The 27980-nt window shown below is 33.0% G+C and overlaps 1 protein-coding gene across 1 annotated transcript in view; it reads right to left on the bottom strand.

The window, feature by feature from the left end:
* Positions 1-27980, bottom strand: part of LOC114325465 (rap1 GTPase-activating protein 1-like) — a 535080-nt gene that overhangs the window by 24495 nt on the left and 482605 nt on the right. Inside the window, exons 3-4 of the mRNA XM_028273546.2 lie at positions 24649-25070; positions 13858-14136 (exon numbers count right to left, since the gene is read on the bottom strand). Coding sequence (XP_028129347.1) covers positions 13858-14136; positions 24649-25070 — 701 coding nt within the window. The remainder of the gene's footprint in view (positions 1-13857; positions 14137-24648; positions 25071-27980) is intronic.

Consider the following 27980-nt stretch of genomic DNA (forward strand, 5'->3'; position numbering starts at 1 on the left):
TTCAAACATCGTACTAAACGATGTTTTATTCAAAAACAATCTCAAAAAATGTAATTTTTGAACATGTCGTAATTTTACAGAATTACTACCTGTTTCAAGAGGATATCACTCAAGTTTAAAAGGCTATATTACAATTTTATTGGTATTTTTTTTTAAGATTAACATGTAATCTTTAAAATGCACGGTTATTTTACTTTGAAAATGAAATAAACAACTTCCCTAAAATAAATTTAATAACAAGCTTGGAAAATAATAAATAGTAAAATTTATTTTTTGAGTTTTAACAAGAAATTTTTAGCTTTTAATTTGGGAAAAATTTACAGTATGTCCTACGGGCATAACTATGGAACCTATGGTATTTTTCGTAAAATGCTATAAAATCTAAGATGCAACCACCAGATATTAAATTTTGTAGGTGTGTAAAAAATGTTAAATTCGCTCAAAATAAAGTCCCTTTAAATTTCACAATGTTGAAAAATGGTTTTATAAAAAGTTGTTCGGATTAAAAAGCTATTTCAATGTGCAATTACATACTTCTAATTGAAATATTGTGCACTATAAACGTCTTAAGGGAAATTCATATTTTTTGACATACCTCGTATAAATTTGATAAAATCTCATATATTACGATCGCATCTGTTTTTTAGACTATGCAGAGCTTTTTATAAAAAATACCGCTTTTTCGTAAAATTAATAATAAAATTAGTTATCATAATTTGTAAAAAAATGATGTTGGGTATCTGTAATTTGAAAAAAATTTGCAATTTTTTATTTTTCAATTAGAAGGGTGTAATTACATATGAAAACATAGTAAAACAATTTTCGATATTGTGAAATATAAAAATACTTTACTCTTGAGCAAAATTTATTTTTTTTTACGTACCTCGTATAAAATTGATAAAATTCGATATCTGATGGTTGTATCTAAGATTTTAGATCATTCAGCGCATTTTAGGAAGAATTACTTTTTTGTAAAATTGATAATAAAAAAGTTTTCCATATCGTTCTAAGTTACACAGCCACACTGTGTGTATGCTCAAAAAATGTTTTTTTTATTACCAAATTGTTATGTCAGATTCGGATTTAGCATAATCAAAAATAAAATAGAAACATTTTTGATTAAAGTTAAATGATGAATTCACCGATATTTTTAAAATTATTTATACAAAACAGTTTTTATTGTTTAAACAATTAGCGGCTACATCTGTGAGTAGAACTTTTTACTTTTACATCATATATTATAAACCATTAAAAAGGTTTTAGAAAAATATAAGCTTGTTTGATTATATCCGAAACAATGCAAGTTTTCGATTTACATTGACTCTCCTATTCTAAAGATAGGTATTCTTTATAACCTCTAAAAATATTGATTTATTTTTTGTAATGCATTTTTACCGTCATAATTTGGTATTTTGTTGCGAATATATTTAATTTTTTCAAACCATTACCATTTGCCTCTATTTTAAAAGATACAATTTTCCGTATCGTTTCACTCTCCTATGAGAATTGTAAAAGTGGTTCAAATTAGACGACTGTTTCCTATTCAACGTTTTTTTCGAGTACCGTTATGTCTATCGGGCGACGTCATGACTGCTCTTGAAATGTTTCATTTTCCTCTTTTTGTTACTTTCAGCTCTTCAGCCTACTTTATTTCAGGAAACAAAAAAATGAGATTGTTTCTCTACGTGTTTACTGATATCCGGGGTAATATATCATTGGAGATTACAAAAAAGAACGAAAAATGACGTTGTTTTTAAAAGAATTCTCGAATGTATTTTTCTGGAAACAAGGAAATGTCCTGCTAATAAAATTTTATGTCAGTAGATTTTCTAAATTTAGATATTGGGAGAACCATTTAGTTTAAATTGAATAAAATATTTAATAATACATAACTATAAAATTTAGTAATTTTTGCACAAAACATTGAAACATGAAAAAAAATTTGAACTTAAAGTAAAAATTCAATTAAAAAATTCATTTAACATTTTTTTATTTAGCTTAATGCCTGGACAATTAATGACCATTGGCATGGTATAGTGGATTTTTGCAATCAGGTATTTAGTGTAGTGGGTAGTGTGTGTGTTGAGTAAATGTCTTGTTACTTAGCAAAGTCGACGTCATTGACTTTGCAATTGTATCCGAACGTCTGCGGTCCCTCTGGTGTGTACCGATCCCACAAGGATAGAACCTATTTCGTTCATTAATTTTTAATAAATTTATAAACATTATTATTAAGACCTGGGTGGTTGCCTGGGCAGTCTTGTCTCATTCTAACACATTAGTATGTTCATTGGGAGTACATAACGACGAACTGATTTTTTCAGGACATCTGAAAGGATGTTCTGAAGATTCAAACCTGGACTTCGCGGTGGTTAACTCTAAGATTTAAATATTACTCTCATTTGGATAAGGAAACATAAGTCTTTCTATGTGAGGCTTTGTATGATTTGCTGCACAGATATTTTATATTAGGTTCTAATTTGGTTAGCTTCGATCTCAAATCTCCACGTTTTGTAATATCCAACTGACTTTTTTTACCAGTAAATCATTTAGTAAATATGAAGATGAAAACGGTATGATAGCAATAGTTTCCTTTTCTAGTTGGCTGAGTTTATGTATTTTATTTCTGTTTCTTAACAAAGCCATACCATCACTCTTTTTATATTAAATACAGTTTTATTTTATGATGGCATCATCCATGTTGGAAAATCAATTTGTTATAAATCAGAAAATCTTTATTTTATCTATCTTCTATCAGCCGATAGAATATTCAGATGATCACGATTCACTATCCTTCAAGGAACATCTGACAAAAACAGCGAACATACTTAAATCCAGAAACAACATCATCTAGAAGCACAACATGGGCAGCATCGGCTTCCACATTGCACTCATCTGCCCTGGGTCTTGTCTTCTCAACCGCGGAATACTGCTCTACAGCCTGGCTTAACAGCCCACATATACACAAAGTAGATGAACAATTGAACAATCCAATGAGAATGATTGCTCGCGTTATCAGATCCACCCCTACGCAATGGTTCCCAGTACTGAGCCACATGCCACCACCCAAACTAAGACGCGTATACTTCGTCACTAATGAAGTGAGTACAGAAAGATTATCGATAACGGGAGTCTGGCGATCCATTAATAATATATAGGTGCTGCCAACCGTAACCGTCTACGCTCCAGACGACTGCCAATAAAAACAGCAACGAGTGCTGTGGAAAATGAGTTCAACTTAACGACCACATGGGCTCGAGAATGGATAGAACAACAAAATAGCAGCTTACCATGTATCACACAAAAACCAACAGGTTTTGATTTATCACGCAACCAGAATCAGAACCCAATGTGGTTACATGATGCACAAATGGGGTAAACAATCATCCCCACTCTGTGACTGCGGACATCCACAAACCATCTGTCAAATCACAGAACAGTGTCCCACAAGATCATATCATGTATCATGGCAGGTCAGAGGATTTACTAATGGCGACACCACAGAAGATCTGCAAACACTACTTGATAGTGTCGTTGAGAGTTGTAGGGAGGCAGGTCTGGATCTGAACATACGGAAAACCAAAATACTCGTAATAAGTAAACAGCAGCATATAAAACCGTCTATATATGTAAATAATACCAAACTTGAGCAAGTTGATAAAATCGTTTACCTTGGACAGCAACTAAATTGTAACGCAGAAAGTCACGGCGAAATTAGATCTAGGATAGAGCAGGCTAGAGCCGCTTTTAGAAGGATGTCCAAGGTGTTATGTAACAGAGACCTAAAATTGGCATTAAGGATCCGCCTACTTCGCTGCTACGTGTTATCGGTCTTACTTTATGGTGTCAAGTCCTGGACTGTGAATAAAATCGATCTAAATCGCCTTGAGGCTTTCGAAATGTGGTGCTATAGAAGAATTTTAAAAGTTTCCTGGGTGGAGAAGATTCGAAACTCCACAATACTAGAACGTCTCAGCAAGACTACTGAGATCATAAAATGCATCAAGCAGAGAAAGCTGGAGTACTTCGGACATGTAATGAGAGGTCCCAAATATAGGTTGCTACAAAATATTATGCAAGAAAAAATAGCAGGCAAACGCAGTTCAGGACGAAGAAGAACCTCATGGTTGAAGAACTTGCGAGATTGGTATGGTGTTGATACAAGCATGCTATTTAGGGTGGCAGTGAATAAAATTAAGATAGCTATGATGGTAACCAACGTTCTGAAAGGACATGGTACATGAAGAAGAAGACACCACAGTCGATAGACTATATAAATAAGCTAGATGTGCGTTTGTAAACCTATGTATTATATTTTATACCTACAAAATATATGTAAATGTGTCAAGTACCATAAATAAATTTGAGGATAATGAGGCTGTTTCTGTTGTTAATATATTTCTGACATAACTCAATATGGGTAATGAAACCAAACTTCGCTTTTGCATCGACAAGAGATGCAAAAGAGTTTTATTTGTTCCTTACAAGTTGCTTATTTAATGTAGTTAGTTTTTCCAAGATATTAGCTAAATAATTGGTTAATAGATACTTAATTTCATATACTAGCTATATTAGCATTGCATTTAAATGGCCAGGAGCGAATGGGTTAACCGTATCGAGTCAATTTTCGAATTGTGCCCCTTAACAATAATTAAATTACCCCTCTGTGGGGCGTGGGATACACAGGTCTATAGACTTTCTAGGTTCTTCTACTTTCTGCTTGTATATTACACAATATGTACATTCAGATATAGAAACAGTGATTTACTATTTTTCGCACCTTTCGGCATACATATTCATTAGTATTAAACCACGTCTGAGGGCCTCGTCCTCGTCTTTAATCTTGATTTTGGAATAAGCCTGTAAATAAAAAGAAATATCTGATGCATAAAACAAGCGAAGGTACAGCTTAGTATACCTACAATTTTCCTTGAGCTCGAAACACGCAAGCGAAGAGGTTTTCCCTGAAAATTTGTGACCTTATTTCCGCATTCGAAAAACATCGCATGCACACTATTGCATATACATCCACCATTCGTCTCTGCAAATCCTATACCAACATACCATAATGCATTTATCGATTTTGATTTTATTTCGAGAATGTTTTTTTCTTGTTTCCTTAGCCAAACGACCGACGTTTCGGTTTTCAACTCCGCCTTTATTGTGATGGAAACACGAATCTCGTGCCGTTAAGGCAATGAAAAGTTAAACCGTCGACTAAAATTGGAAATAGGACTGCTTCCAGGTCCGGAATAAAGAAAACAATTAATTACGTGCGTATAAAAACACAGACACGCAAGATGGTCATCATTGCTCTCTCTAAAAAATGACACAAATTAGCATTTCCTTTCTTAGATTAACAGAAATTCCTAAAAGAATTGGACATTACTACATAACGACTACACACATTTGATATACATATCAAGTATATTGAATAATACTTTGCATGTTTTGAAGTAATATTTATAAATAATATCATTATTTAGATCCAGATTGAAGCCAAACGGCTTTCACTCCCTCTAAGCGGAAAATTCACTTATTTCAGATACCTACGGTATCAAAAGGATTGATCTCTGGTGGGTCTCTTTCCGTGAAATCGAGCCCTAGATGATTTCCAAGAGTATCTTCCAAAAATTTTCGTAACCATTTAGACTTTGAAAGCAGTACACCTTTTTTACTTTTTCTAGGACGTTCTTCGGAATGACTCCAGTAGTACAGAGAAAATAATAGGTACTGTCTGGGTACCTTTCATTCTCCATTGTTTTCGTATTTGAATTTTCAGATCTCTGTACCTGATCCAGGATCCTCAGTAATGGAGAAACGACAAGACAGAGAGAGTACCTGATCTCTGCGATCTTTTCGATATATTAAACATGCAGATTATGTTGTTAGGTGTCACCACATCTTGTTGTTTGTTTGTCTCGTTAATTTATTAACTAATAATATATGAGATCTGGTCTATTATGTGCCACTTTTTGGTCCGTGAGCAGAATGCGGTCGCAGTATAGCTTGCAGCTATACTGTGAGTATTTTCAAGCATACTCTAAGGAACATATTAAACCTTTCACTTCATATGGCATGGCTCCGTACCAGGCTGAGTTTTCAGACATTGCGCGAGGCACACATTCTCACTTCCATTGCCAGTAGGAACTGAGCTTCTGGGCATATCTTCCAGCAAAATGTAGCAGTGAAAGGGTTAGTTTGGATATAAGAAATGATTAGTTTGGAGAAGTCTCAGTTTGTTAACTATGGCTTATATTTAGTTCCAACAACTGCTTAGCAGCCCCTGGTTAGATGTTGGATGGTTTCTTAGGCTTATCCATATCGGCATTTGTCGTTTTGGATCTGAGGGCATTTGACGATATATTTCAGGCAATTTTTGGTTGGTATAATTTGATCCTGAACAGCAAGCAAGGGAACTTCTGCTTCAGGGAGAGGAAACATCTTTCCTGATGTCAACTAATAGTTTGGCGCTGTATTGTCGTCATAATCTTGGATGAAAAAAGAAAAAAGACTAAGTTTTCAATCTAATAACACACAAAACAACATCAAAAATGTTGCTCTACATCTTACCAGATTGAAAACAATGCGAACCTTTTTTTTTTTTTTTTTTTTTTATTATCAGCATCAACCACTTTGGGTTATTAGCTGTACTGTCATTGATACATGGTTACTTAAATCTAATAGCATTTTGATTAGGTATTACATAAGTTCACATTTAGGAAACAATATAATAATTTACAAATTAAGAATGGGGTTTATAAAATGTTAACAGTGGTTATAGTTTGTTTAAAACATTAATGTCTTTCAAATAATTAAACAAATGCGTAAGCTTACAGTGTGATCCTAAGGCTGCTTTTATATTGAGAGGTATGGAGTGTTTTTGTCTTTCATTAAGATATTTAGGACACTCTATTAATATATGTGTTACATTGATGTCGCAATTACACAGGTCACAAATAGGGCGATTTGACTTGGAGATTAGGTAGCTGTGAGTAAGTCTGCTATGCCCTATGCGTAAACGATTTAGCTTCACAAACAGCTGGCGATTTAGGTCTATCTCACACCAAGGTTCAATTCAGGGCTTTATTGTGTGTAGAGATGATTGTGAAAGATTCCATTCGTTTTCCCATTTGTTTAACACTTTTTCTTTAAGGAATGGTTTGTAATCGGAAACAGGCACTAAGTTCACTAACACTGAAGACGCACTGTGTATTGCTTCTCTGGCATGGAAATCTGCTTTTTCGTTTCCTTGAAGTCCAATGTGTGATGGAACCCATATAAAGCTTACTTGCTGCATCGTGTTCTTCAGTAAATGTAATTGTTCTTTTATTAAAATACTTATAGGATTACTTGTATATAACTGTTCTATCGTATGTAATGCACTGAGAGAGTCGGTAATTATGACAGATTTTTGAATTTTTTGAGTACGAATGTGAATGAGGGCTTGCATAATTGAATATAGTTCTCCAGAGTAAATACTGCAAGTGGAAGATAATTTAAATTGTAATATATTGTTTGAATCTACAACTGCCGATCCCACACCATCAGCAGTCTTAGATGAATCTGTATAAATATAACAATGATCTGGGAAAGAAGCAAGTATGTTGAGAAAAGATTGATTAATTGTTGCATAAGGGGTATCAAGCTTATTGTATTTAGAAAGAGTTAGATCACATATTGCGGGAGGAAAGGTCCAGGGCGGAGGAGTTTGTAGTATCGGTTCGAAGATTTTAGTTTATTTCTGGAGCTGAATTTGTCGAACAATCACTATCTTGATAAGCGGGATCGTCTAGCATTTTTTCGATTTTGTTTATTAATTTAGTGCATTTGGTTTTCATGCTTTTTTCTGTAAAATATGGCTTAATTGTTGTTAACATGTAAATAAAATTGGGTATATCCGTTGTGTATGTTTGTAATAAACTAATGGGATCAGTCGAGCTAGTATAATTTTCAAAAAAGTCAAGTGTTTGTTCATATGTTAAGTTAAAATTATTTGACGTATCGTGAAATACTGTTTTTGTTGGCATCATTATTTCCTGAATTGATCTGGTAGATTCAGTTTGCTTTTTTTGTTTCTTTTTGGTTTGTGTTGGTACTTTAAATTCTTTATTTAATTCTTCAGTGGGAGATGGAGTAGTATTAATTTCCGAAATTGTTCTCTTATTGGTCGTTGACTGATCCTTAGATATACAATTAGTTTCCATAATTAATACGGGGGGCATTAAATTAGTATCTGTTTGTTGGTTAAGTGAAGGTTCGGCATTAGAATTACCGACTGGATGATTTGGTTCCATTTCTAGGGGTGATGGAATAGACTTGGGGGATTCTTGTGGTTGTTGTTGTATTGGTTGTTGTTGTATTGGTTGTTGTTGTTGTATTGGTTGTTGTTGTATTGGTTGTTGTTGCATTGGTTGTAGTTGTATTGGTTGTTGTTGTATTGGTTGTTGCGGTTGGTGTTGGATATGAGAGGAATCGTTTTGTTGATTATGATTTGAACAATTTGCTGCAATGTGACCTGTGTTCTTACAGATAAAACATGAAGGTTTATCTAAACTTAAATATATGCGATACGAAGTTTGATCATATGTCATTAAGAAAGAAGAGGGAAGGTCTATATCTGCAAGTGGTTGAATATAAGTTTGTCTTCTAAAACTGAGGACGTGTTGAAATTCTGGAAGTTGACTACCGATTCTAAGGAAGGTTAAAGGTGACATTAATTTAAGACCGAATTTGGTTAACTCATTCTCTATTAGAATATGTGGAATAGAAGGGCAAACACCCGATAGTAACAGTCTTTCGTTTGGAGTTATCAATTTTCGTGCTTTTAGATTTTCGCCTTTAATTGTTATTTCTGCTGGACCGGACATAAATTTTTCCACCAGGGATTCGCTGGAGAGATAAATACATATTCTGTTATTTGATAGCCTTGATGAAAATAAAATATTCCGTGGATGAACAACTTCACCAAGTGCTATTAAGTACTCTTCTATTTTAGTATCAGGTAGCGAATTAAATAAAATTGCTTGCAGCTTTGAAGGAAATTGAATTGAAGAAGCATTGTTAAGCACAGTTGAATATGAGGTTTTGTTTTGAGGTTGTTGATGATCTTCAGTCATGATTGTTGACAAATTAGTTAGGTCGGATCTGGTATCATTTGGTATACTCATTAGTAATTATGAACCAGTTTCAGAACCAGAACTAGTTCCGAGAACTGGCCTTTCGGCCGTCACTTAACCTTACAAACGGTATGCTTTGTAATGTTTTGAATAAATAAATAATAAAAACTCACTGGTTTATTCCGTAAGGTAACTGCACTATATACTATTACTTTTTGCTTATTTTCAAGTTTATTTGGATATAAACTACTTGAAAAAAGATGATTTTTTGGGACTGAAATGTAAACACAGTTTGTGTTACCATGTTCAGGACCGGACTCCAATGCGAACCTTCTCTGGTTGGTAGAACCTTCTCTAGTCTTGGATGACTTCATTGAGATGTCGCCCGTGTATATGTTTATTTATCCAGGTGTGCTCTTTTTCTGTATCTGCGCATTTCTGGTTCCCTCAGTTGGATCTGATAAGAACTACTGTGAGAGTTTTTAACAGTTCTTCTATCAGGCTCAGGCATGGCCCCCTGCGAATGGGGTATGTTCTCTGGGTATTTTTAACACTGATACCCAGAGGGATGCAGGGATTCCTGCCGCGTAATAATTTATTTAGATTATTTATATGTTGGTTATTATGGGGATCAAAGGGGGAAGATTATTAAGGAGGTCATTGAAAGACGTTAGTTGTCTATTTCGAGACGTGATTAATATTATTTTATTTCTCTAACTAACCGCATTAACCCTGTAATGCACCAGTCCTCCTCAAGGCGGACTATCGTAAAATTTTCCAGACATACTTATCAAGTATTGTATAGCTGCAATATCCAAAATAGTCTCTGGACTAGAACGAATATGCACCGAAATTTTGCCAATCAGACAAATTTTTACTCTGTAATCTTACTAAACTTCAAATTTTACTAAAAAAATTCATGCATTAGGTACTAAGGTGGTGGAGTTGGACGTGGAGGCATCTGAAAGTCGTATAAAAATGTTTGAGATGGCCTTGGCATGGTGAGTTACCTCAAATCTTATCATTCTAACCTTTAGGCGGGGGCTCAATAGTAATGTAAATTTAAAATTACGACTGAATTTCGCCGGTGCATTAGCCGCCATCTTAAATTTAAAGGAGAACTGGTTTTTCTCAATATCTCTGCTATTTTCAAGTTTTCGACAAAAATGGTAAAGGCTAAAAATGTTGCAAATGCGATTTTGTAGAATATCTTTTTAACAAAATTTTCGTTCGGTTGATATTTTCCGAATTAAGGGGGAAAATAGTGGAAGGAAGGGGAGAGAAGAATTATTCTTGAATATAACTTTTAAACGGCTTATGAGATTTGCAGACTAGTAAGTAGATAAATGTATATTGCACAGTATTCAAATATATGGTGGAGTAATATATAGCTCTAATGTAGAGTCTTTAAATATCTAATTAACAGTTCTTAATTGAATGTCAAAGTTTTAAAGTTCTTAATTGATTTAAAACCAATGTAAGAAGCCCTTAGGCCGACCCTGATTTCAGTGCATAGATTTAAATACGATCAGAAAGTCGACTGTCTGAGTAGGAAAGTAAAGAAGCAGAAAATTAGTCCATGAGTTATTTCGCCAAGTGGTAGTGAGCTTAATTTGCCTTTTAAATATACCTTTCGGTTCGTATGCGGAATACTGATTTTATCTTTCGTTTAAAAAATTGCATTTTTAAAAGAAACTGGGTCAATTGAATGGTACGGTATACATGTTTGGTTTTCGTGGTTTTCTGCTTTGCTGAACGATACATCTAAAGAGCTCGCCGAATACATAGACGTACGTCGAACGTATTTAATTTGTTTTCATTTTCGGCAAAAACTACACTCGGGTACAAAAAAAATCCACTGAAAATTTGGTAATTTTTGATGTCTCGAATTTCCTAAACCTGTTGTCCAATTTAAGTGATTTTTCTATCATGTTATAGCCATATTCATTAACAATATCGTTGTAATAATATTGTTGCTAGACAGGTTAACTGTTATTGTATAACGGGTGTACGAATCAAACTGTTTTTTTCTCAAAGTTCGCATCACCCTGTGGATTATTCTAATATTTATAAAATACTGAAATTAAAACCTAACTATAGCCTCAGGTTTTCTTAACATTATGTTTTTAGATTCATTCACTTATGTTGGATAATAAAAAAGTTAGATACTTTAACAACTGGCCAAGTTCGTCATCAATACAGGGTGTTTCAAAATAAGTGCGGCAAACTTTAAGGGGTAATTTTACACATGAAAATAATGACAGTTTGCTTTATAATTATAATATGTCCGCAAACGCTTTGTTTCCGAGATACGAGATGCTCTTTTTTTTTACAAACTGACCTGAGTCTATAGTTGGTTTTTAATTTCAGTATTTTAGAAACTCTAGAATAGTCCACAGGGTGATGCGAACTTTGCTAAAAAACACAGTTTGATTCTTACACCCGGTATACAATGACAGTTTGCCCGTCTAGCAACAATATTATTACAGAGATATTGATAATGAATAAGGCTATAACATGGTAAAAAAATTACTTAAATCGGACAACAGATTTAGGAAATTCGAGACATCAAAAATGACCAAATTTTCAGTGGATCGATTTTTTTGCACCCGAGTGTATGTACATTCGCATCTTCGTGTTCATTATCATACCTACGTGTTATGATCTACGTATAGCGGTAACTTTAGTAATTCTGCTAAGCATTTCAATACCATTTTTCTATTCTATTATCTGTCTCTTTTTTGTATTAACTTAACCAAAAATTTCCCTGAATTTTAGGCGGTATTGAAAACTTTTGAGTTTTAAAATTGTCTTTCTATCTACTTCTCTTACTCACATAACGAAAGGATTTCCAACTTTTATACGGACCTTTCAAGGGCCTTCAATATTTAACGGTCATTCTTGTACGTACTGAGTGCGTTCTGAAAATAATTCCAAATGTGGCGTTACTTGCAAACGTTACTGTTTTTAGTCGTAAATCTGTAACAGACATCTTGATATCATGACTTCATGAGTTAACTTTTCCGATGCTATGTCATCTATAAACCTTTCATATTTCTCCTTGAGAATCCAGTATTCGACAACATACTGGAAAACTGGAAAAACTAAGCTTCTTACGAGTCTGATTTTGGAATCTACGGCATGCACCATACACATATAATTAGTTAACAAGGAACCTAGATACTCAAAATGGGTAACAGTAAAGATATTTTTGATTTTTTTATAAATACAGTAGAGCGTCGGTTATCCGAACTAATTGGGGGACATGGGCGTTCGGAAAACCGATTTGTTCGGATAATCGAACTATATTGAGATTGTCGTACATATTTATCCACAAGTGAATAAAAACCATATTTATATAACTGTATATTTGTTTATACCTTGATAATGACAAATAGCAATTAAACAAAAAAGAGCAGTCTTTGCAACAACATATTTTTGGATACACAATTGAAGATATTTTAAGCGTTAATTACTAACGCTTGCTCAGTACTCGAGTGCGGGGCGCGATAGTCGGGAGTTCGGATAACCGGTCGTTCGGTTGATCGACGTTCGGATAATCGACGCTCTACTGTACTTTGATATGTCATGATCATTTTTTTCTCTATTAAGTTTAAGACCCGTCGTTGTCCTGATTCTTTCGATATACTATATTCTAATAGTTGATTCATTTTTATTTTTCAGTTAGTTCTCCATTTATTCTAAAGTTGCCATAATTGTTATTGTACAGATTTTGTATCAGTAGTATCAGGTGATGCGGCACTTCCATTGTATAAAGAATATTCACAATATTTACCATATCTTCAGTGCATCCCGTTACTATCATGTATACCTCATTTATCGCAGTATCAGCTTGTTTCTTGTTTGGTGTGGGCAGTTTTATTCCAAACGGGGCACGCATATTCAACAGTTGAAAAAGGTATTTTCAGCATATATCATCTACACCTTCAGCTTTCCCGTTTTTTGTCGTGGAATTCTTTCAGCGTAAAAGTAGTTCCTGGGTGGTTTGTCTCCTGATTGTCTTTTTCTAGTATTTTGGTCTTTATACCTGTTCTAGTTCTTCCATTCACAAGGAGTTGAGAAGTTACTTGGTTTGCTGTAACCTTGCAAGATGATTATGTTCTTTAGGATCACCACTAAGATTTTTTAACACGGTTCCATCATGCTATTTTTCTACTATATGTCCACTCTTTCCAGGCTTTCGAATTACTTTTGCTTTCTGGCTTTAATCAGATGTTGGAGTAGAGCTGATAGAGATAGGTTTCAAGAGCTGATAGAAATTTGTTGTTGTTGTTACTTTCCTGGATACATCCTGACGTCTGAGCGTCATCTATATCTCAGACCGGGCACTTATTGTGTGATAATAGATTATAGATTAGGTACTACTATTTGTAAATGGTCAAAATATTTTCAATTAAAGTATTTGTATTAAACTCAACAGTATAATGATATATATGTATACAGACTATGGAACAGAAAGATACTGTAAAATAAAAAAATGTTTATTTGATTTAGAGTGAAGAAATAGGTAGAATCGAACTTTCAAAAAACCGGTTTTTATCATATGCATATAGAATACAGAGTTTAGGAACATTTACCAAATCACTGCAGAAATGAACTTAAATTTGAATTTAAGTTCACTGCAGAAATGAACTTAAATTTGAATTTAAAACAAGGAATAATAGTAAGTACTTTTTAAATTTAGAAGTTATATAAATATAAATTTACTATAACTTACCTAGTATTAGAGGAGTTGGGGGCAATCACTTGAACTACTATGAACGTATGCAAAAAATGCGAAGCGATCATGTCAGGAGTGAAAGGTGTGTTGTCCTCTTGGAAAACTATCGCCACAATATCATTGCCGATATGTCTTTTTCTTTGCAATTGCTGGGGGTCATTTTCGGTAAAAGGTAACAGTGTCGAAACGTGAAACATTATCTCCCTTTCTTTAAATACGTCATAAACAGCCGTGTCTCCCGTGTGGCCATTTTGAATGTCCAGACCACCTCGGTAACTGAAATCAAATAAATATTTAAAATAAAAGATAACAAGGAAAATCGTACTGGATAACAATCTAAAAATGCCACATCTATAGCTTCAAATATAAACACACCTCTCTTCTGTATACTTTTAACAACAAGTACATCAATTCTGTGGTACTAAGGCAAAACCCGATATGTCAAAAATTATCGATTTTTCGTTTTTAATGCCAATATGTACATTGAGCGATAAAGTATATGATGACAAAACCCAACATGGCTAAACGCATCCATGTAACCAGTAGATGATAAAATTAGTTTCCGATATGTCCACTATTACAACACCGCGAAAACTCATCTGCTGCAAAATCGTGATTTTTGACATATCGGGTTTTGCCTTAGCACCACAGAATTATTACAATAATAAGCCCCGTGCTCCCAAACCTTACTACGAGAAAATCCGATTATATAGTTCTAGCCTGAACATTCGGTTCCCCACAATATTTCAAACTAATTTCAATCACTATCTACCTTGGACTATCAAACAGCACAAAGTGATTAGATCGTTAAGTATGTATAATACACATGAAACTAATCCCACTGTTTTTAAAGTCAAACTAAATTTAATCGTAGACCAATAATACAATGATTGGATTAAAATAAATTACATAATATACAGTATGCGGCAAAATAAACAGTACTTAAATGAATATTGAAATGTTTATGATTATTTATATATCTATAGCCTTGCAAACATTATTCATGACGACGCACGTTCCCGATGAAACATATGTTAAATATACCCTCTGGCCAGTGGCGGATCTACGGGGAGGGAAAATAAGGAAATTTTCCCGTGTTGAGTCCATTCTATTTTTCTTCTTTTGGTCCACATGTTTATTTCCTCTATACCACATCTCGTTCGTATTTCCTCACTTCTTACTCTGTCTTTTAGAGTTTGGTTTATTATTTTTCGTAAGAGTTTCATTTCTGCTGTTAGAGTTGCATAAGTTTGACTTGAATGTTTGAACTTGACTTGAGTTTGACTTAATTTCAAGTCAAACTCAAGTCAATCCTTCTGATAAATAATTCAAGTCAAGTCAAACTGATCAATTGTACAGGTTTGAAAATTCAAACTGTTTGTCAAATTAGTTTGAAAGAGTTTGAAAAATCATTTATTTAGTAGATATACTTATTTGTCGAGATAGACGTTAGTTGCCAATTAAGATAAGAAAATTAATAATTAGGGGAGTGCATATAGATTTTCACTTTGGAAAAAATCAAACAAAATAGAACTTTCTGTAATTTCATTAAGACATGTTTAATAAACAACATATCAAAAAGTTCTACTCGAGAAGTACTTCATTTTTTATTAAACAAATGAACTACGAAGTTTGATGTTTTTTTAAATAAGTCCGAAAATATAAATTTTAGAACAAAACTGACTTGACCATTGAAAAATTCAGAAAATTTTACAAAAAAATCCTCATATAAAGAATTTTCTAAAATTAAATCTGTATCTTCTATAATTTTTTATTTATAACGCTAAAGTCACCCTTCTCACAAACATTGGCGCACTGTAAACTAGCGTACGGCGAAGTGCACGGTTGAGTTATTTTAATGTAATTCTTTAACTAATGGATCAAATGAAATTTTACAAATTGAACCTAAAAGAAGAATAATTAAGCTATCTTATGGTTATAATAAAAAGAAATAAAATGTATGGGCATAAGTACGGTGTGGGCGGAAAGTGAGCCTTACATGAAATTTGTTTAAAAAAGATTTAAAAATGTGTAACTAATACTATTTTTGTTATCAAACCCTCAATTTTGCACGACTTACCTTTCAAGAATTGTACTAAATGATGATTTATTTAAAAATAATCTCTAAAATTTAATTCAAATGATATGCCGTCTTAAAAAATGTAACTATTGACATCTTCGTAGTTTTATAGAATTACCACCACTTTAAGACGGTATTACTCAAGTTTAAACATATCTATTACAGTTTTATAAGTGCTTTTTTACAGCTTAGGATGTAATATTTAAAATGCACGAAATTATTTTACTTTAGAAATAAAATAGACTATTTCTTTTTGAGAAAATTAAGAAAGATAACAAAAATGTAATACAAAAACCGAAAATTACCAGCTAAAAAAATGTTTATATAAAGTGATCAAAACTTTTTTCTGTAAAACTTACCTAAAATACATTTAATAATAAACTTCAAAAATAATAAATGTTCAGCAAACAATTATCAGTTTTACGAAAAAAAGTTATTCTTTATAAAATACTCTGCATCGTATATAATCTAAGATGCCATCATCAAATATCAAATTTATTGAATTTTATACAAGGTATGTCAAATAATATGAATTTCACTCAAGAGTAAAGAAAGTATCGTTAAATTTCACAATATCGAAAATTTTTATTAAGAAAAGTTGTTTGCAATTAAAAAAATTTGTTTTAGTGTTCAATTACATCCTTGTAATTAAAATATTGTGAATAATAAAGGCACTTAATTCTTAAGAAAAATTCATATTTTTTACATACCTCGTATAAAATTAAAAAAGCTTAATATCTGATGGTTGTATCTTAGATTTTAGACCAGGGAGAGCATTTTATGAAGAATAACTTTTTTTCGTAAAAGTGATAATAAAATAGTTATCATAAATGTAATAAAATGACGATGAGTACCTATCCGTAATTTGAGAAAAAATTTAAAAAAAATTTTCGATTAGAATAATGTAATTAGTTTTTAATTTCAAACAACTTTTCATAATAGCATTTTTTGATATTCTGAAATGTAAAGGTACTTTACTTTACTCTTTAACGAAATTCATATTTTTGACATAACTATAAAATTGATAAATTTTGATATCTGATGGTTGAGTTTTAGATTTTTGACTATCCAGAGCATTTTATAAAGAATAAATTTTTTTCGTAAAATTGATAATAAAAAAGTTTTCCATGTGGTTCCTAACTACGCAGACATACTGTATAAGAGCTTCTGTATAAGAATTTTCAAATTGCAATGCCATATTCGGATTCAGTGTAATCAAAAACAAAATAGAAAAATATTTGATCAAAGTAACATGACGAATTTAACGATATTTTTGAAATTATTAATACAAAACAATTGTTATTGTTTAAACAATTAATAAACAATTAGCTGCCAAATCCGCGAGTAGAACTTTTTACTTTAACATGTATATAAACTAACAAAAAAAGTTTTAGAAAAATATAAGCTTGTTTGAATTTTTCCGAAACAATGCATGTTTTCGTTCTAATTGCACTCCCCTAAATACAATGAGTGGCATATAAAAGTAACTTGATCAGGTCCGTCGCTACCATGTGTGCAAAGTGTGCATCGCACACGAGCGGCCGAAAGCATACCACTGATGATAATACTTTTTTTACAACGAAAATAAATTCAAAAAATTAAAAATAGTAATGATATTTCTATAAACTCTAATACCTATTCCAAACAATCTAAACAAAAATGCCAGAGCATGTTATTTATTATGAACTGCCCTTTTGCAGCTGTAGTTGTAGTCATAAAGTAGTTCCGGGAATACTTTTTAATTCAAAGGGCTGGCGGCTTTCGGACCTTATTTTTATCTACATACTTGGTCCATATGCCATGCGATTTTTTCAAATTCTGAACATTTTTAAGAGTACGATACGACAATAGGATACTTTCCGAGAATTTAGGTAAGTGCTTGGTCTTGGTAAGTTGCTCTCATTGAGTAATAAAATAGTCTTGTTTATTACTCGATGATTTAAAAAAATCATTTTTATTGCTCGAGCTATAATATTGTTCCTTTATGCTTATAATGTATGGTTATAGATGGGTTACAGTTCAGTCAAGTTGAGAATTTGCTGATTTCAGAGACGCTTTCGATAAACGATTTTGTTTGTAATATATTATAGTAGTGTGATCGTTTCTTTTGCACACTACTGTATTTCAAATAGGCCTGGATCCCGCGTACCAAAAAAAAGTTGATTAATAGCAAGCTGAAAATTTGTTAATAGTTTAACGGTGTCTAGTCGGGCAAACTTTGATGTATGGGAACACTGGGTCAGGAGAAGATTTAATTGTGGAACAGTTTAAAAAGTTGGAACGTCAGATTACGAAAACTTCCCATGTATTTTGTCGGACAGAACATCAAATTGATTTGTTACCCTTTCATTAAACTCTCATGCAAAAATCAGACTCCTATTACTAACCAACATGATTCCTGTCCTTAAACATGTTCTTCGTGTTCCAGTCATTAAAATGCCCAGTTGGTAATACATACCAGTCTGATTTTTGCATAAGAGTTTAATGAACTGGTAGCAAATCATTGGAAGTTATGTCCGACAAAATACATGGAACGTTTTCGTAGTCTGACGTTCCAAATTTTAAACCTGTTCCACAATTAAAACTAATAATAATAACTTTCTTTTGGTACGCGGGATTAAGGTCTAAAAGTAACGTCAAGATTAGAGCAATTATTATTCATATACGCGTTACGGTCCCCTGCACATGTCTTTAAATACTAGTACTTATGTTAAAACGATCAAAATGTTGAAAGGGGGAGGCAAATATTAAGTTGCACACGGGTGACCAACATTTTAGCGGCGGTCCTGAACTTGATACAGAAAGCCACCAGATATTTAAATCAAAATAGGGTCGTAAATTTGTTGAAAATGATTCCTGTATGCTTAGAATTGCTTGCCAGCAAGTTTCGTTTTATCCATAGTTACCACTTATTTATATTTTTATTTGAGTGTTACTAGATTAAAACTTACTTATTCTGAGCCGAAAAATATTCAGGTTTAGATATTATTTCACAAAGCACATACTACAAAACGAACGTAATAAACAAGGCAGGCATAAACTTTTTAATATGAACTATATAAACTAATTTGCGGAATAACAGAGTACAGATTCAGACATTCAGACCTATCCAAATAAGTCAAAACAAAAGTCGGTACGCTCTCAATTGGAATTGGAAATAAACACGGTGCGCCATATTATGATATTCAAACTTCAAACTGTTTGAAGAAGTTTGATTTCAAGTCAAACCTAAAGATATCGAAATCAAGTCAAGTCAAACTTTTTTACAAAAAAAGTTTGGTTTTCAAGTCAAGTCAAGTTTGTTGAATAAAATCAAACTAGTTTGACTTGATGCATCTCTATCTGCTGTTTCCAGTAGTCTTTTTGTTTTCACCGTACCTGCTCTTGTTTCCGCTGTGTACGTCATTATCGGTCTTATTGTTGATTTATAGATCCTGGTTTTCGTTTCCGTTGTAAGGTATTTATTTCTCTAGATTGTGTTGTTGAGATATCCTGCTGCTCTGTTCGTCATGTTCACTTGTTTTTGTATTTCTTCTTCTTTTCCGTAGCTTGACAGTTTTATTCCCAAGTGTTCCGTTTCCATCACTTGTTTTATTATTTTGTTATTTATGACCAGTTTACATCGTCTCGGTTCCGCTGATATCACTATGGATTTATTTAGTTTTCTCTGTTGAGATCACCATGTTGTATATTAACCATCGTGTCTTCGAATTCTTTAATTAATCGTTGTGTGTCATCTTCATAGGACTTTTCATAGATTGTCATTTGTTTCGAGTTTCTGTCATGTGTCACATAATATTAATATATCTACGTCATACAAATTTGGTTTGTATCATTGTATATACCAATAACGTATGACGTAGATATATTAACATTATGTGACACATGACAGAAGCTCGAAACAAATGACTGTGAATGAAAAGCCCTATTTTCGGCTGTTATTATGGCGTCGTCGGCGTAGCATATTATCTTTCTTCTTTCTCCTATCTCTTTCCTTTTCTCCCATTCCATATTCTCTTCTTTTTTAACTTTCTTTATGATTTCATCGATTATAATCAATGGGCTTAGGAATCTCCTTGTCTAATGCCAGTTTCATACTTTATAGGTTGAGATAGTTTTCCTTTACATCTTACCATATCTATGTTATCTTTAAAAATAATATTCTCAATAGTTTTTATTAAATCCAGTGACATTCCCTTTTCATATAATAAATGCATCGCGTCTCGAATTCTCACTCTATCAAACGTTTTCTTCAAATCCATCAGGCACATAATATATGTATACGCTGGTTTGTTGTATTCCAACGACTTTTCTTTTATTTGTCTTTTGGTTTGTCTTATTATAAAAACTGCATCCGTGCATGATCTTCCTGTCCGAAATCCTTGCTGTTCCTCTTGCAGTTATTCGTTCGTTTATTTTTGTCGCTATTATTCCTGTTGTCAATTTGAGTGTTGATGTGTGTTGTTGTGTGTTGATAAAAATATTCTTCCGGACAATTTATTAGGTTATGGTAAAGACGGGATTCCGTTGGAAAATTTACGCTAACAAGAGCGGACCAGATACTAGCAAAATGGCAACACTGTTAAGAGTGACCAGGGTGACAATTTAGTGAACAGTAGCGTAGATATCTAATTTAAATTTAATAAAAGTTATTATTTTGCAAACATTTGATTTTAAGTGTAAATTGTAAATGACACCATCGCATCTTCTCAAATTATGTGGGTATCAGTAAATATTTTATTTTACGAAAAAGTTTAAATAAAAAAATATCGGTGTTATCAACATCTGTGATATACCTAGGTACATAGTGATAACACTAATCGACTCGACTGAACAGATCCTATTGTAAAATAATAATACCTGTATAAAAAATTGTCAATAACATTAATTATCACATATAATTAAACAGTAAGTATGATCAAATTTATATGTTTTAGTAACACAACTGCTCATAAGTAGTAAACCTTACTGTTTTATCTCTGATAACTTTCATGTTATTGTAATCTTTTGACTAATTGATGGACTTGTTAGTGTCCACGCTTCCAAGCCATAAAGAAGAGTAGAGAACACGTAACACAAAAGCATCCTTAGGCGTAGTTCTAACCTTATATCCTAATAACAAAGAAACTTTGTAAGTTTAATGAATGATGCACGTACTATTTCAATACGTGTCGTAAGGGGCCGTTCAAATATTACGTAAGGGGGGAGGGTTAAAAATCTTCAAAAATTGCGTTACGTAATACGTGAACGCCCCATTAAGGTGCGTTACGAAGGGGGATGGGGTCAAAAATCTTCAAAAACCGCGTTACGTACGTACTTGAACGCTCCCTAATTTCTTTGCTTTGGTCCACATTTGATGTTATCCATGTTCCTAATTATTTGTAGTATCCACACTCTCAATTACAGTATCTTCAATAGTCAATTGGATGTTTGCGTGTGCTAATTTAGTCATGGTCATGCATTTAGTTTTCTTTAAATTAATCTTCAGTCCGTACTCATGACAGCGTTCACTAAGGCGTTGCATTACGTTCTCTAAATTCTAAATCATTGTCTTAATCCGTTATTATTAAGGCCGGGACACACATATCCGCACCGAACCAGCACCGTGTCCGCACCGCGCCCGCACCGAGCAGAGACAGCAAGGCTGGCCATGCTGTCTGTGCTCGGTGTGGGCTCGGTGCAGATATGTGTGTCCCGGCCTTTACTGTATCATCTGCAACTCATAAGTTGTTCCAAAATTCTCCATTGATAGATATACCTTTATCGACCTTTAGATTGTAACTCTTTAGCGACGTATTAGTATAATATGGATAATCGTCGAAGGCCGATATGATTAACCAAAAAAAAAAGATGTGTTTGGTGATATTTCTAGTGACTTTCTTGGGTGTGAATATGTCTTTTTAGTGTACTCCTCTTGGTTTAAAAACAAAGCTTAGTAATACTTTTAAATAGTCTGGTGCTTATCTATTGGTATCTGGATACCGCGTATGAAAAAAAAGTTGATTAATAGCAAGCTGAAAATTTGTTAATATCTTAAGGATGTCTAGTTGGACAAACTTTAAAATATGGGAACACTGGAACAGGGGAAGTTTAAATTGTGGAACAGGTTAAAAATTTGGAACGGTCAGACCACAAAAACGGCACATGTATTTTTTCCGACAGTGTATTTTGATACGTGTATTTTGTACGTTTTCGATCTGATGTTCATTTCGCAAAATATTGCGGGGTTCCTATTTAAAATTTACCCTCACTCCTCTCCGTGGGAGTTCGTGTTTGGTATCATTCGATATATTTTTGAAAAATATTGAACACGTAATTTTTAGTTTTTCGATCTAACGTTTATTTCTCAACATATTCGCTTTTTTCTTGTGAAGCTTTGTGACTCGCACATTTTCTTACGCGCCCCCTCAAACCGTCAGATTTTTGAAATATACACTGTTCTGTATGTACTTAACTTACCTTATCTTAATGTGACAATTTAAGTTTTTCTAAGGGTATATTTTTTTTCGGATCCTCCTGTTTAAGATCCAATATATGGTAGGGGTACATTTACATAGGACCTACAAGGTTTCTCCCCGTGTGATTTTCTGGCTCGCTCAAGTAACTGCAAAAATGCCCGCTTGAGCTCCCCTACCAGTATGGCTCAATTAATTTATATCTCTGTATTCTATTACATTCTACATAATCAAATAATTAATTGTTGACATTATTAAAATTATATTTTTCCGTCACAACCAACATAACAAAGATTTATCACCGATTATCAATTATTAGTGACCACTGATCAGGTACAAAAGTTAACAATGGATAGATTAATTTTATTATTTGGTCTGTCAAACTAACGTCAGAACGTGTATGTATCGATCTGTAAATTGGTGCCGAAATTTGTAATTATTACTGTAAATACTAGTTATTAAAATTAGTTTTCGCTCAAATAGTGACTAATAACAATTGTGTTACGTGTTAATCATCAAGAACAAGCTGTAACTTCAGTCAGTAAGAGATGTTTTACTTAATAATCTTCCAATTTAAACCCATTCAGTGTCAAACTGTCAATAGTTTTTCACTGGTGCTATCCCGTCCCAACGGACGCCAACGGTTAGGCAACCAGTATTGCAGTGATGTATCCAAGGTTATCACTTATTTCCAGACATCCAAAGCGTTAATATAAACAAATTCAAGTTACTTTTGACTACATGAGTAACAATTTAAATCAATGTTCCCCCACTGTTAGCAACACCATGTTTGGACCCAATTCTTCCAGTAATCTTACTAGTTCATATGCAACTGCTACTATGACTAAACAACGTCCGAAGTATCCCAAGAAGACCGAAGCAATTTTATAATTAGTTGTACGTCTCTATAGTATCCAATGATTGTATATCCAATTTTTTTCTTCGTAATTTTTACGTAATGTTATTTAAAATTTAGAAATTAACTGTTATAATACCTAATTAGTTTTAAGTCCTTATTGTAATTAATTATTGTATAACCAATATTGTTTGTGTCAATGGCCATTGCTGCCGAGACACATAAATTTAAATAAAAAAAAATTATTATTTTAGAATTTGCTAAAGCGACATCGATTTAGTTAAATAAAATATTTGACAATATTCTGAAATACAAAAAAAAATATTTTCCTCAACAACTTCAGAAACATTTGTTGATCAGAATTAAAAGAATAAATTATTAAAACATAGTTGTTGTTTATGCTTTTTGAGTTGATTTTAAAAATAAGAAAACATCTTGAAATGTATTTTTTATTTATTAACAAAAGTGGAAAACACTGCAAAATTGTTTGCACTAACTTATAAAAAAAACAAAAATAACAATATTATAAACAACAAAACCGAAAAAAACCGATAAAACCGTTTGAAAAATTAAGTGTTACGGTTCGGTTCCAAAAATTATATTTAATATCAAATAAGGGTTCAGTTTCGGTTCTGGTCCACTAAAAAATATCCGTTTCGGTTCGGTTTTCTGTTTTTAGCGGTACGGTCCGGGTCCCTGGTGCACACCACTGGACGGCTGCAATCAGCCGAAAGATGACACTTTGTGATAAACTATTTTATGGCATGGCCTCGCTCAGCCAAATATTGTTATATCTTGAGCGAAGGGTGAGTAGTTCTTCCGATAAAAGATACCGCATTATGATTGGTCACAACAGCAATATCCGATTTTTTGAGTGGCTCTTTGTCCACGTGGACTGATCAACAGTTCGATGAAAACTTAACTGGGTGATTGCCCATATTTTAAAATATCATACCAGGAACATCTGAATGTAGAACCTTAAAACTTTTATATTTTACACATCTTAGTCATTGATAGTTTTGCAGTTAATAACTACTCCTGGTAGGGTACTTTTGCTTTCATTTTTATGGCTTGCTTTTATTACAGATTACATTATATTTTTACACAGTCTCACGGAAATACGAGGCGACCATACGTAAAATGAATAAACATCTTACACAAAACTTAATTGTTAAATGTTACAGGAATGTCGCTAATAACCTTCGGGTGTATGCGACTTCGTCTAGTTAAATAAAAAAACAATTGAAAAATTAAACGAATATACCAAAAGAGAAGAGGCCGGGTATGAGACATAGAGATAAAAACAAAGAGAGTAGTACAAAGTAAAATAGACAAAAGAAAATGAAAAAATAGGAAAAGTACGAACGGATTGACATTTAAAAAAAATGTAATCTTACCCTTTGTGATCTTTGAGTTGTATTCGTTGTCCCAACAACGACAAAAAATCATCAAACGCTGGCGTGGTAACACTATTACAGAATAATTCCTCCTCGTCAGTTTGGCCAAACTGCTGATACAGCACTCCGAACTTGAAATTCGTCACTAGAACGTGCTCGTCATAGTTGGCTATGAGTTGAGAGGATTTGGGGTGAAGAACAGGTACGAAGTTTTCAACGTTCAATTGCTCGTTGAGAAGCTTAGCCATTTTGGCAGGCGAGGGACTGGAACCTAGACACGAAGATGGTACTATTTCATGCATGGTGCCGGTACGCAACCTCAAGAGGATCCGGGTATGTTCCTGGTTCGCTACGTTTTCGGTTTTGATCGAAAGAAGTACTGGGCCATGGATCTCGTCGTTGCCGATAAGAGAAGAGTGTTCCTGAAACAAAAATATCATATTTAACTTTATTGTCAAATAGCTTTTCAAAAATATTGTCAACTTCCGATTGTTAGGAAGATGGAATTTATAAAGTAGTAGGAGCCAGAAGAAACCAAGCAAAATTTACGTAACTGAAATTAAAAACAATTTTCTGCAATCAAAGTTTCTCTTCGAATAATTATTATTCGAAAATCCACAAAGAAGAAATTCCTGTAGCTGGCTGTATACCATTAATTACAAGTAAAATTTAATAAAAAATTTTTGTCCTGGTAAAAGGTATATTAGTTTAAAAAGCCCCTATAGGGCTACAAACATAAACAAAACGTTTTCGCTCTGTAACAAGAGCATCAGTGTTACCTAAAATAAGTATAGCCATATTAATTAAAGCAAAATGTTAGAGTTAAAATGATGACCAAGGTAAAAGCAAACTTTGGTTATACTTACAAGCACATGGTTAGCCACCCAAAAATACAAATGTTTAAACCTTTTACAAATAGACTAAAAGTCTTACATAAATATAAACATCCTAAAATCCAAAGGATGGATAAAATTCCTATGGATGTGGCTTTAGGGCGACATATGACTCCCACAGGTGGTAAGTGGGTTAATTAACTAGGTCATTGTGTTATAAGAGGTGACAGGCAACTAATAGCGGATGAGATTTCAAAGCGAATCTATCTGATATCAGGACGACAATTGTCAATGAAACTTATAGTTCTATGGTGTTGGTTAAACTAGCCAATAAAATTTAAAGTTGTTTATTGTGCAAGTAATGATAACAGCTAACATCAGTGTGTTGGAATTATAAAAATACAAGAGTTAGTGAGAATAAATTATCTAAGATGTAAAGAAAGAGGGTGAATTTGAATACCCATAATCATCACTGAGGTGTACTTAAATTGATGAATTGATTATGGGTATTCAAATTCACCCTCTTTCTTTACATCTTAGATAATTTTTTATTCTCACTAACTTTTGTATTTTTATAATTCCAACACACTGATGTTAGCTGTTATCATTGTTTGCACAATAAACAACTTTAAATTTTATTGGCTAGTGTAACCAACACTTCATAGAACTATAAGTTTCATTGACAATTGTCGTCCTGACATCAGACAGATTCGCTTTGAAATCTCATCTACTATTAGTTGCCTGTCACCTCTTATAACACAATGACCTAATTAATTAACCCACTTACCACCTGTGTGAGCCATATGTTGCCCTAAAGCCACATCCATAGGAATTTTATCCATCCTTTGTATCTTAGGATGTTTATATTTATATAAGACTTTTAGTCTATTTGTAAAAGGTTTCTACCTTTGTATTTTTGGGTGGCTAACCATGTGCTTGTAAGTATAACCAAACTTTGCTTTTACCTTGGTCATCATTTTAACTTTAACATTTTGCTTTAATTAATACGGTTATACTTATTTTAGGTAACACTGATGATGCTCTTGTTACAGAGCGAAAACGTTTTGTTTATATGTTTGTAGCCCCATAGAGGCTTTTTAAACTAATATACCTTTTACCAGGACAAAAATTTTTTATTAAATTTTACTTTTAATTATTATTCGAACATATAAAACTATTAAAAACTATTTTTATTTAGTAACTCCTCTTTTGACAACACTGCCAACATTGTAAATATAAAAGACTTTAATAGTGTTAAGTGTTCATGTGTGCTTAGAAGACATATTATACAGTATGGTGCAAATGTCTGGAATAAATTCGATATTTCGTAAGCCGGCGACTTAAGCAAAAATCCCGAAATAGGTCGATTTTTATTTTTAAATTATATGTTTTTGACATACCTATATACCATACTAGTGACGTCATCCATGTGGGGGTGATGACGTAATCGATGATTTTTTAAATGAGAATAGGGATCGTGTGCTAGCTCATTTAAAAGGTTATTCAATTCTCTACTCAGTAATTTACATCTACATTTACATATGTATTTTTACAGAGTGTCCAAAATATTTTTTTTTAATTAAATTAATTGACACAAAAAGAAGAATGTATGTAATTTATTTAATTCCAAATACATTTTACTGCTTTGAGAAAACAAAAAAAAAATGTGTATTTGACTAATACGCATTGCCTTTCGCTTAAATGCAATGTTAAAGCCGCCACCCACTTGCCTCTTTGCAGTTTGAATATTTAATTTAAGCGAAAAGCAATGTTTATTTGTGAAATAAACATGTTTGCTTGTTTTCTGATCGTAGTAAAATGTATTGTGAATTAAATAAATTATATACATTCTTCTTTTTGTGTCAATTAATCTATATAAAAAAAATTTTAGACACCTTGTATAAAAAATTATGTTAACGTTTATATTACTGAAAAGAAAATTAAATAGCCTTTCGGATGAACTAGGACACGATCCCTATTCTTATTTAAAAAAAATCGATTACGTCATCACACCCATATGGATTGACGTCACTAGTATGATATACATACCAAAATATCGTAATTCAAAAATAAAAATCGACCTGTTTCGGGATTTTTGCTTAAAGTAGCCGGTTTACGAAATCACGAATTTATTCCAGACATTTGCACCATACTGTATGGTTTCAAAAGGACTCCACACATCAGGCACCCGCTACCCTCAGAGCGAATTAAGACGTTGTCCACGCAACATCTCTTTCTCAAAACTCCGTCAAGGGTTTTACTGTATTCTGTACAGTTACAAAGCAATGTTTGTGAAAAAGCATTTAATTAAAAGTTGTGTAGTGATCCCTTTGGTGTACTAACATTTTAGTACACCGCATCGCTTTTGGGAGCATTTAGACCCAAGGTTGCCATAGCCCCACATCCCGACATCCAGGATCTACGTGACAGTGACTTGGACAATAGTACATGTGCACATAGAGACAATCAAAAGACTTTAACTAGTAAGTAATATTGTAA

Source organism: Diabrotica virgifera, chromosome 1 (assembly GCF_917563875.1).
Source record: "Diabrotica virgifera virgifera chromosome 1, PGI_DIABVI_V3a".
Classification (NCBI taxonomy): domain Eukaryota; kingdom Metazoa; phylum Arthropoda; class Insecta; order Coleoptera; family Chrysomelidae; genus Diabrotica; species Diabrotica virgifera.